A 10,500-nucleotide genomic window follows, 5' to 3' on the forward strand; every position below is an offset into this window, starting at 1 on the left:
TGGCCCTCTGGGGGCCTCTGTCCCTCTGGGTGGGGCTGCGGAGGCGGGGCTGCCGGCCTCCTTATCTCCAGAGCCAGCCTTGGCTCCTGGGCGCTCTGGCCCCTCAGTCTGGGCCCTTTGCCATGGGGTCTCTGCTCCCCCTCTGGCTGCTGCTTTTGCTGGCGGCCGCCTACCCGGGAGGCGGAAGGGCGCACCGGCGCCGGAGAGCGCAGGTGCAGGGCTCGGGAGGAAGCTCCCCGGTGCCCTCGGAGACCCCAGCTGCGTTCTGGGTGCGCCTAAGGCCCGAGTTCAAGGAGGTGCAGCCGGGGGGCTCCGTGTGGCTCAACTGCAGCACTAGCTGCCCCCTGCCGGAGTACTCCAGCCTCAGCACTCAGCTGCCGCGGGGCCAAACGCACAGTGGGCCCGGCTGGGTAGCCTACCAGCTGTTGGACGTGAGAGCCTGGAGCTCCGAGGTGCGCTGCTTCGTCACCTGCGCAGGAGAAACACGATGGGCCACGGCCAAGATCACCGCCTACAGTGAGGGACGGGGGTTCAGGCCTTGCCGGGGTGAGGGGAGGGGGACGGAAGTGGGTATTTAGCAGTAGCGCTAGGGGGCGCACGCGGACCTGGCTAGAGCGCCCCCCCCACCCTCGCCCACCGCCCCTTGCTTTAGAGCGGCCGCGAAGCGTGATCCTGGAGCCTCCGCTCTTGGTGGGCAGCGAGTACACTCTGCGCTGCCACGTGACGCACGTGTTCCCCGTGGGCTTCCTGGTGGTGACTCTGAGGCGCGGCGGCCGGGTCATCTACTCTGAGAACCTGAGGCGCTACAACGGCTCTGATCTGGCCAACGTGACGCTGACTTACACGGCGCCCGCCAGGCTCCGCGACTTTTGGAAACCGGTGACCTGCCATGCACGCCTCAGTCTTGATGGCCTGGTGGTCCGCAGCAGCTCGGCACCCATAACGCTGAGTGGCCTCGGTGAGGCACCTCTGCGATCCCGGGCACTGGAGGAGGGGACGGGCAGGGCACCGCGCCGGTATGGCGAGCGAGTCCGGCGGGACCTCCCGGCGGGTGGGCCTACCTCCCTGTGCTCCGTTCCTCACTCTCACCTCCCGTCCCCAGCTTGGCGCCCCGTGTCCAAAGCCTTGGCCTCCAGCTCCATCGCGGCCCTTGTAGGGATCCTTCTCGTCGTGGGGGCCGTCTACCTGCGACAATGGCCATTGGTGCACAACCAGAGTAAAGAGAGCAGGGTCTCTGCCGGCTGAGCCAAAGGAAAAAGGCATCTGGGACAATTTGGAGAAGCTGATTCAATAAAGTCCTCCTCCGTCACCCTCTGTCTCGCGGCCTAAAGGTCCCCCACTAGGGTACCACCTCTGAGGAAGTGGCGTTCTGGTTTGCCCTTGCCTCCGTCACTTTCTCCAAGTTCCTTGTCTCTCTGAGGGCCCCTGAGGTTTCCTCATTCCCATCCAGCTGGGGACCCGGGCGCACCAGCCCCTCCATTCCCAGACGAGTGTGGTAATATACCTCCCTTGCGGGCATTATCAGTGCGGTGCAAATGGGCATAGCTTGGGCACTGGAGGGCTTGGGCTGTGGGAGGGTTGGCTCACAATATGGTCCCCCTCCCCCTGCGCCCCGCATTGGCTCCTCCGCTGCAAAGCAGCAGCTCCGATTGGATGTTAAGTTTCCTTCCCCCCCCCGCCCCTCCCCTTCAGCCCCAGCACTTTCCTGGAGGACAGGGGTGGAGCGAGAACTGATCCCCAAAGTTCACCGTTAGCGCTGGCGGTGAGAGAGCAAATGGTCGGGGTCACATGACACGTTGAGGGACGAAGATACGAAGAAAAGGTGCCCATGTTGTGACTGCGGGGAAGGAAAATTCGGATGGCCCACGTGGGGTGTCACAGACTCGCGTCCTGGTAACATCTTGATGATCGCCCGGCCTGGGGGGCACACGCAGTGGGGTGTCAAAGCTTGGGGCCCGGATGCAGGGTCGAAGTGTCATACTGGGTCTCTCGGTCTCGCGTGGATACACAAGCCGGGCTCGCACTGGATGTCTGGGAGGGCCGGTGCGGTCCGGGGCCCCGCCCACCGCGCCGAAAGCGGATTCGGGGGCGCTCCTCCGCCGCTTGCGCTCACACACGCCGCGTAGACACGTGCCCGCTGCACGCTGGGTAAATACAGACCCAGAGCAGAGCCGACCCTAATTTAGACGCCCGCGAACGCTGCGCGCACGCACACGTGTTCCCGACTCGCTGGCACTTTCTTCCCCACCCCCTCTGTCGCGTGCGGGGGCGGAGCCGGAGGGGGACTAGGGGCGTGGCTATAGACCGCAGCTCCCCGGGTCTTAAGGAAAAGGATCAGTGAGGGAGGCAATCCCCACGCCCTTTCCTAGAATTGTGCCTTCCCCCATTCTACTCCGCGGATCTCTCCCAACCCTCACACCAATCCCCTGCCCAAGGGCCGCGGGGGGTTGGGTGGGGAAACTAACTATGGGGGCGGAGCTCTGAGTCCAGCTCATTACCACAGCATCCAAGCTAGGGGTGGGGGGCGGTTGAGAAGGGCAACCCAGCAACCCCGGACCTCGGCTTCGCTGCCGAGGATGACGCGGGAGCGCGCGGCCGCCCCCAGAAGGCTCCGGGCGATGGGGCGGGCCTCCACGTAGACCCCGGGGGTCGCTTGCTCCTGCCAGCACGCCTTCGCTGAGGCCGCGAGCCTGGAGCACGCTCGCCCTCCCGCCCCCCAGCCGCCTCTGCCGCCGCCCCCTCCTTGGAAACCAAGTTACCAACGTTAAACCAATCCCGGAACGCAACTCTGCCTCCTCCACAACCCACCCGCCGCGCCGTCCTCTCGCCCAGCTCAGCGCTCGCGCTCTCCTCGCCTCCTGCACTTCCCCCGCGGCGGCGATGCCGGGGCCCTCGCCGGGGCTGTGCCGGGCGTTGCTCGGCCTCTGGGCTGCCCTGGGCCCGGGGCTCTTCGGCCTCTCAGGTAAGAGCCCGGTCCAAGCTCAGGGTGGACAGGGCGGGGGCGGAGTTCCGGGACCAGAGAAGCGGCCACAAGCCCCTCCCAGCTCCGCCCTCGTCTCGCTCTACTCCCACGCTTCTGTCCCACCTTGAGCCCGGACCTCCCCCTCCATCCCTCTCCCCACCAACACGCCATGGAGACCCAGCTCCCAGACTCCTCGCTCGCCGAGGTCTCTACCCTGCCCTCTTCGAGATCCTGGGTGCTCTTCCGCACCCATCTCATGCCCTGGAGACCCCGGGTCTCCCGTGTCCCTTTCCGGGGTACCTCTCCACGCTCTTTTATGCTCTTTTATGCATGGTTCACGGACTGACATCCTTCTCAGTCGTGGTCCAGAAAGACCCGATTTCCCCAACTGCTGTGACTCAGAGGCGCTATTCCCGCTCCATCCGGAGCCCTGGCAACAGAGTCCCTCTTCTGTTCCGCGCTTCCTTCCACGAGCCCAGCCTCAGTGTTCTGTGTTCTCCCGGGTTTGGGGTCCTCACTTAGCCTTGACTCAGCCTCATCTCTCTTTTGCCCTCGCCTCAACCTGTCTCTCCCTCTCCGGCAAGAACCCTGAGAACCAGTTCGTTTTCCTTCCTCCACACGAGGTCCCCTCTTCCCATCATTGCTGTGTGCGTCAAAGACCCCGTCTTTCATCTCATCACCCCTCCCCCCCCCATGTTTTCCCATCACTCCATCGGCTCCTTGGAGACCAGGGCTCTCTGCTGCCATGTCCCAGAGACGCCCTCGAGGTTTGAACCCTGGGAGCGCGCCTCCAAACCTGAGGCCAGGGCAGGACGCGGGACTCCTGAGTTCCTCCTTGGCTGTGGCCTCTGCTAATTCCCCGGGAATCCCTGATTCGACATAGGGGCAAAAAGATACCAGGAAGGTGGCTCCCCAGGCTGAGTGAGCCCACGTTTCCTTGGTCAGCGGTCGCGCAGGAGCCCTTTTGGGCGGACCTGCAGCCCCGCGTGGCGCTCGTGGAGCGCGGGGGATCTTTGTGGCTGAATTGCAGCACCAACTGCCCACGACCTGAGCGCGGTGGCCTGGAGACCTCGCTGCGCCGGAATGGGACCCAGAGGGGCTTGCGCTGGCTGGCGCGGCAGCTGGTGGACATCCGCGAGCCGGAGACCCAGCCCGTCTGCTTCTTCCGCTGCGCCCGGCGCACGCTGCAGGCGCGTGGGCTCATTCGCACTTTCCGTGAGTTCTCAGCGGCCACGCTCCACTCTACTAGTATTTTCCCTTCCTTCCAAGCCCCGCCCCCTAGGCCCCAGGGTCCTCCCCTTAAGGCTCCACCCCCTCGGTCCCCAAGCTCTCCTCCTCTGGGACCCTGGGTTCCACGCCACGTGCCTCTGAGCCCCGGCGTTTCCAAGAGCAATGGTTCTCCCGTTGCAGAGCGACCGGATCGCGTAGAGCTGGTACCGCTGCCTGCCTGGCAGCCTGTGGGCGAGAACTTCACCCTGAGCTGTAGGGTCCCAGGCGCTGGGCCTCGTGGGAGCCTCACGTTGACCTTGTTGCGGGGCGCGCAGGAGCTCATCCGACGCAGCTTCGCCGGGGAGCCACCCCGAGCGCGGGGTGCGGTGCTCACGGCTACAGTACTGGCGCGAAGGGAGGACCATGGCGCCAATTTCTCCTGCCGCGCGGAGTTGGACCTGCGGCCGCATGGCTTGGGGCTGTTTTCAAACAGCTCCGCCCCCAGAGAACTCCGAACTTTCGGTGAGTGGGTGTAGGGAGCCAAAGGGGACGAAAAGGAGTCGGGCGAGTGTTTAAGAATCTGGAGACAAAGAAATCTGAATTCCAGTCCTAACTCCAAAATACACAAGGTGTAAGTTGTTTTCCTCCCTGTGCGTTGAGGATGATAGGGTAAGATAGCGCATGTAAAGCGCTTAGTACATATCGAGTGTTTGATACATGATCTTCAAGCTCTGTTCTTCGACCCGCAGCCCTGTCTCCGGACCCCCCGCGCCTCGTTGTTCCCCGGCTCTTGGAAGTGGGGTCAGAAAGACCCGTGCGCTGCACCTTGGACGAGCTGTTTCCAGCCTCGGAGGCTGAGGTCTACCTGGCGCTGGGAGATCACAGGCTGAGTCCCGATATCACCCTGGAGGGGGACGCGCTCGTGGTCACTGCCACAGCCACAGCTAATGCAGAGCAGGAGGGCGCCAGGCAGTTGGTCTGCAACGTGACCCTGGGGGGCGAGAGCCGCGAGACCCGGGAGAACGTGACCGTCTACAGTAAGAGGGAGTGAAGCGGCTCGGCCGCGGCTCAGGGGTGGAGCCAGAGGAACTGGAAGGAGGGGCAAAGGATGGGCGGGGCCTTAGTATAGGAATAGCCGTGGTTCCAAGTCCCTAACGGGTGGGAAGGTTGAAGGACTGAGACTGAACAGCTGTAGAGGGAGAGTCTGAGCCGCCGCCGAGGGGAAACATCGCAAACCCGACGAGGACCCTGTAAAGTTGTGGCCAGACGACCTCAAGGGGCGGGGTGGGAAGGGGGCGGAGCCTAAGCATCCGGAGAGTGGGGGCGCGGTGCCTACGGGTGGGCCGCACTGCCGGGAGAGTTCGGGCAGATGAGGGGCAGCCTCGACCCGCAAGGAGAGGCGTGGTCGGTGGACTCCCGGCCAATGCCCCGTCCCCAGGCTTCCCTGCGCCGGTCCTGACCCTGAGCGAGCCCAGCACCCCCGAGGGGAAGGTGGTGACAGTAACTTGCGCAGCTGGACCCGGAGCCCTGGTCACACTGGACGGAATTCCAGCCGTGGTCCCGGGGCAGCCCGCCCAGCTTCAGCTAAATGCTACCGAGGACGACGACAAGCGCAGCTTCTTCTGCGACGCCAGCCTCGAGGTGGTCGGGCAGACCCTAAGCAAGAACGAGAGCGCCGAACTCCGCGTCCTATGTGAGTTGGTCTTTAACCTCTCGCCTCCCTCCTCGTGATTTCCAGCGGCCTGTCCGCTCCCTGGCCCTGCTGTGGAAGTGGGGCTTTTCCTCAAGGACCGCGTCTAGCTTCTCAGTGGCCCACGCCCCTGCCTGCAGACGCCCCTCGGCTGGATGATTCGGACTGTCCCAGGAGCTGGACGTGGCCGGAGGGCCCGGAGCAGACGCTGCGCTGCGAAGCCCGCGGAAACCCGGCGCCCTCCGTGCACTGCGAGCGGCCTGACAGCGGGGCGGTGCTGGCGCTGGGCCTGCAAGGTCCGGTCACTCGCGCTCTCGCTGGCACTTACCGCTGCACTGCGGTCAACCACCAGGGCGAAGCAGTCAAGGAAGTGACAGTGACGGTGGAGTGTGAGTCCGGGTGCACAGGCGCATTTCTGTTTCTCAGGGTCTAGGGGTAACTAGCCTACAGGGAAGAGTGGGTCCTAAATGTGTCTTTGGGCAGGATTTTGAAAAACGGAAGAGGCTGGTGAGCGGGATTAGGGGAAGATCTTGCAGAAGGAGGGAGGGGGAGAGGCAGATGTGTCCCTAAGGGTCTGCGGGTGGCGTGTGGGCAGAATCTTGGGAAGGTGGGCTTTGCAAGGCATTTAATAGTTTCTAGGCCAAAGACTTGGGGACAAGCCTGTGGGTACTTTGTAGGAATCAGAAAAAAGGACTCAAAACAGCTCACCACCCTACCAGGCTAAAATCTCTTTGGTTTAGTGTCTCTGGGCAGGGCACAGCCTGCCCAACCCTTTGTGACCTCCCTCATAGGGAAAGAGGGCCTAGGGACATTAGGCCAGTCCCCAAACCTCGAACCCAACAACACTTCCTTCTCCAGACGCCCCATCGCTGGACAGCATGGGCTGCCCGGAACACATTACATGGCTGGAAGGAACAGAGGTCTCCCTGAGCTGTGTGGCGCATGGGGTCCCGCCGCCCAACGTGAGCTGTGTGCACTCTGGGGAGGCCGGGGTTGTCGAGGGCCTGCTGCGTGTGGTGCGGCAGCACGCAGGAACCTACCGCTGCGAAGCCACTAATGCTCAAGGCTCTGTGACCAAAACTGTGGCCGTCACAGTGGAATGTGAGTGGGGACAACACGGGGCAAGATGGGGTATGTCAGGATAACCCTGGCCTGACTTCCAGTCCCTGTGTGACCTTCTGCTCCCCAGATGGCCCCAGTTTCGAGGAGCAGAGCTGCCCGAGCAATTGGACGTGGGTGGAAGGATCTGGGCAGCTGTTTTCTTGTGAGGTGGATGGAAAGCCAGAGCCAAGAGTGGAGTGCGTCGGCTCAGAGGGTGCCAGTGAGGGGTTGCTGCTGCCGCTGGCCTCCCCAGACTCTCCTTCCGGAGTCCCCAGCATTGCGAGTGGACTGGCACCTGGTATCTACATTTGCAACGCCACCAACCGGCATGGCTCCATGGTCAAGACTGTCGCCGTGAGCACGGAGTGTGAGCGGGGCCCAGGCTGGCGGGGAAGTGGGGTGGCCCAGGGTCGGGGACCCTCCCTGATGTCTCCCCATGGCTGCTTTGCAGCGCCGCCGCAAATGGATGAGTCCACCTGCCCAAGTCACCAGACGTGGCTGGAAGGGGCCGAGGCAGCAGGGCTGGCCTGCGCTGCCCGGGGTCGCCCATCCCCACAAGTGCGCTGCTCCCGGGAGGGCGTGCCCCGGCCTCAGCGGCTGCGCGTGTCCCGAGAGGATGCGGGTACCTATCGTTGCTTGGCTACCAACATGCATGGCACGGACACCCGGACGGTCACCGTGGGCGTGGAATGTGAGTGGGAGCAGCACCGCTTAGAGGACCCTCGGTTCCCAAACCGGTGACTTGCAGCAGTGGGATTGTCCAGGGCAGTTCAAGGGTAACTCCTTCAGGCCTCCCCCTCCTGGGGACAAGGATTCCCGGTCTAAACCTGAGGGTAATGAAAACTCCAGGGAACAGACGCCCGCGTCCCCTCAAATTCTAGGTCAGAAGGGCACTGGTGCAGGTCCCCACTTCCTCTCCTTCATTAAAGCTGGGCAGAGGACTTTAGTGCTGACTACGGCCGCACAGTAGGCGGAGGTGGTGGCTGGGGCGAAAGGCCCGGATCCCTGCCCACCCATCTGAGCAGGACTTTCCGATTGCGGTGGGCGGAAGGGCCCTTGGTCAGTGCCTGGACCGGCTCTGAGGGGCTCCTCCATGTCCTCTGCAGACCGGCCGGTGGTGGCCGAGTTGGCAGCCTCGCCTCCCGGAGGGGTGCGGCCGGGCGGGAACTTCACGTTGACCTGCCGCGCGGAGGCCTGGCCCCCAGCCCAGATCAGCTGGCGCGCGCCCCCCGGGGCGCTCAACATCGGCCTGTCGAGCAACAACAGCACGCTGAGCGTGGCGGGCGCCATGGGCAGTCACGGCGGCGAGTACGAGTGCGCAGCCACCAACGCGCATGGGCGCCACGCGCGACGCATCACAGTGCGCGTGGCCGGTAAGTGGCAGCTGGGGGCGGGGCGAGGGATCTGCAGGGGGCGTGGCCTGCGCCTTGGGTTCCCCGGCCCCCCAACCCGGTCCTCGCTTCCCTCTCCTTCCTGGTAGTTGATGGAGCAGGGCAGAAGGCAGGGGCACCCTGACGAATGGGGCTTTGATGGCGTGTTTTGGGTGGAAGGTGGAGGAAGAGGAGACGGACTGCAGCTCAGGGGGAGGGACCCTCTAGGGCTGTGACGGCTGTGGGAGGGGCTTATTAGCTTGGGGTAGGTCCTGTGTGGTAAAGACCAGCCAGTTCACCCCTCACTGTGCCGCTGTGGAGAAGTGTTGGAGAGGACGTAGGGCAGAGGAAAGGGGTGACGGGGAAGATGGGGGTGACGGGCGTGGGGGGTCTCCCCCAGATCCCCTCCCTCCCACTTCGTGTGTCTTGGGCTTTCCGGGGTGAAGGAATGACCCGGTTCCCCCTGCCCTCATCCTCCTGGGGGTGAAGAGAGTTGGTTGACTTGGAGGTGTCCCTGAGGCTGGAGACTTCTAGCCTCATGTGCTGAAGTGATGCGTAAAACGGGTCTGGGGTTATACCAGCGCTCGGGGTAGCCTTTGGGGGCTTTCTCCTTTCCCCCATCCCACGCTGTGAGTTTCCTGGGGTTCCCTGCCAGGCCGGTGAAGACTGACCTCGCCCATGGGAGGGAACAGAGGTGGCTGGGCTTGGGAGCCTTGAGCTGGTCCACTGTCTTTGAGGATCTCTCCCCGCAGGTCCCTGGCTGTGGGTCGCCGTGGGCGGCGCGGCAGGGGGCGCGGCCCTGCTGGCCGCCGGGGCCGGCCTGGCCTTCTACGTTCAGTCCACCGCTTGTAAGAAGGGCGAGTATAACGTGCAGGAGGCCGAAAGCTCCGGCGAGGCCGTGTGTCTCAACGGCGCAGGCGGCGGCACTGGCGGGGGCACCGGCGCTGAAGGTGGAACCGAGGCTGCGGACACCGCAGAGGCGCAGGCCGGGGGCGAGGTCTTCGCCATCCAGCTGACGTCGGCGTGAGCCGGTTCCCCTCTCCCCGCAGGCCGGGGGACGCCCCCCAGAGGCACACGGGGGCTTATTTATTGTTCTATTTTATTTATGTATTTATTTATTCATTCATTTATTTATTCAGTTCCAGGGGCATCACGCCCATTTTCTACCCCCCCCCAATAAAGTTTTTATAAAGGACTCTGGGTCTGTCCACTTCAGTCTCTGCCGTGAGGAAGCAACCCAAGGCTCCAGTCCCAACCCTGAGGATTATTCATACATGGATTCTTTTGTTTGTTTCTGAGGACCTACTGTGTGTCAGGGACGGTCCAAGGCGCCTTCATGCGGTGCGAGCTGGAGCGTGTTCTCTCCGTGTCCATTTTCCTGCTCTCAGCCAACCTTGGGCTGGGGTGGGGACCGCACTCCTTCCTCCAGCTCCCTGCCCCTTATCTCTTCCGCCCAGCACTGCCCTCTAACCCCGCTAACTCGTGGGGTGGGAGCTAGGTGATTCCCCCAGGCCTGGTTCCTGGCAGAGCAGAGGCTGTCTTCCCAGGATGGGTGGAGCCCCCTCCCAGGGGTCTGGGCAGTGGGCTCCTATCCTGAGGTCTTGCCAGGACGAGGAAATGCGGACAGTGACTGCACTATGAGTGAGATGTCCCTCCCATTAAAGGGTTCCTCCTGTTAGAGTGTGCCTCCCTGCCCCACCCTCAATGTCACCTCCACCCTGTGCCCATCCACCGTGCCTCAGTTTACCCCAATCTGCCTTTTGACTGTCACGATTCAGATGAGATGCATGCAACCCCCTCCGCACACCACCGTCTCGCTCACCCCCTGCAGCATAAGGAGAGAACAGCTGGCCTCCCCCCACTCTGGCAGTCTCTGCCTCCCTCAAAAGCAGGAACAGAGCCTGAGAGAAGGAAGCAATCCCGGACAGCTCCCCCTCTGTCAGCTGCCCTAGGCAAACATTTCCTGAGCAAAGGTAAGAACAGGAAATGGGGGATGCTGGGAGAGTGGGGGGTGGGAGGAACTAAAGGCCAAGCCTGCATACAGCAGGCAACAGCACAAGGATGATGTGGCCCCTCCTGTCACACACACCCTTAACCACGTCCCTCCACTCCCACCAGCCTTCTTGAGGTTCCTTGAGTCCCACCAAGTCCAGCCTGCCACAGGGCCT

General features: G+C 63.4%; 2 protein-coding genes across 3 annotated transcripts; both read left to right on the forward strand.

The window, feature by feature from the left end:
• Positions 1-21: 21 nt before the first annotated feature.
• On the forward strand, positions 22-1,790 carry ICAM4 (intercellular adhesion molecule 4 (Landsteiner-Wiener blood group)). 2 transcript variants are annotated; one of them, XM_032310815.1, is made up of 3 exons: positions 22-516; positions 653-958; positions 1,103-1,790. In XM_032310815.1, exons 1-3 carry the CDS (start codon positions 123-125, stop codon positions 1,243-1,245), a joined length of 843 nt encoding a protein of 280 aa, XP_032166706.1. In that variant the 5' UTR covers positions 22-122; the 3' UTR covers positions 1,246-1,790. The 2 variants fall into 2 exon arrangements, with proteins under 2 accessions (XP_032166706.1, XP_032166704.1); XM_032310813.1 differs by having other exon boundaries at positions 653-1,790.
• Positions 1,791-2,775: 985 nt separating this feature from the next.
• On the forward strand, positions 2,776-9,541 carry ICAM5 (intercellular adhesion molecule 5). The gene is made up of 11 exons (XM_032310788.1): positions 2,776-2,962; positions 3,908-4,177; positions 4,373-4,693; positions 4,921-5,208; positions 5,610-5,864; positions 6,002-6,250; positions 6,720-6,962; positions 7,051-7,329; positions 7,414-7,653; positions 8,069-8,335; positions 9,085-9,541. Exons 1-11 carry the CDS (start codon positions 2,881-2,883, stop codon positions 9,357-9,359), a joined length of 2,769 nt encoding a protein of 922 aa, XP_032166679.1. The 5' UTR covers positions 2,776-2,880; the 3' UTR covers positions 9,360-9,541.
• The last annotated feature ends 959 nt before the right edge of the window (positions 9,542-10,500 follow it).

The sequence above is a fragment of the Mustela erminea genome, chromosome 1 (genome assembly GCF_009829155.1).
Source record: "Mustela erminea isolate mMusErm1 chromosome 1, mMusErm1.Pri, whole genome shotgun sequence".
Lineage (NCBI taxonomy): Eukaryota > Metazoa > Chordata > Mammalia > Carnivora > Mustelidae > Mustela > Mustela erminea.

Bases quoted from the DNA above. Each gene is read 5' to 3' on its own strand.
- ICAM4 (XM_032310813.1), top strand. From the start codon at position 123: ATGGGGTCTCTGCTCCCCCTCTGGCTGCTGCTTTTGCTGGCGGCCGCC. The intron at 517-652 runs GTGAGGGACGGG...CCCTTGCTTTAG, and splicing joins GGCCAAGATCACCGCCTACA to AGCGGCCGCGAAGCGTGATC.
- ICAM5 (XM_032310788.1), top strand. From the start codon at position 2,881: ATGCCGGGGCCCTCGCCGGGGCTGTGCCGGGCGTTGCTCGGCCTCTGG. The intron at 6,251-6,719 runs GTGAGTCCGGGT...TTCCTTCTCCAG, and splicing joins AGTGACAGTGACGGTGGAGT to ACGCCCCATCGCTGGACAGC. The intron at 8,336-9,084 runs GTAAGTGGCAGC...CTCTCCCCGCAG, and splicing joins CATCACAGTGCGCGTGGCCG to GTCCCTGGCTGTGGGTCGCC.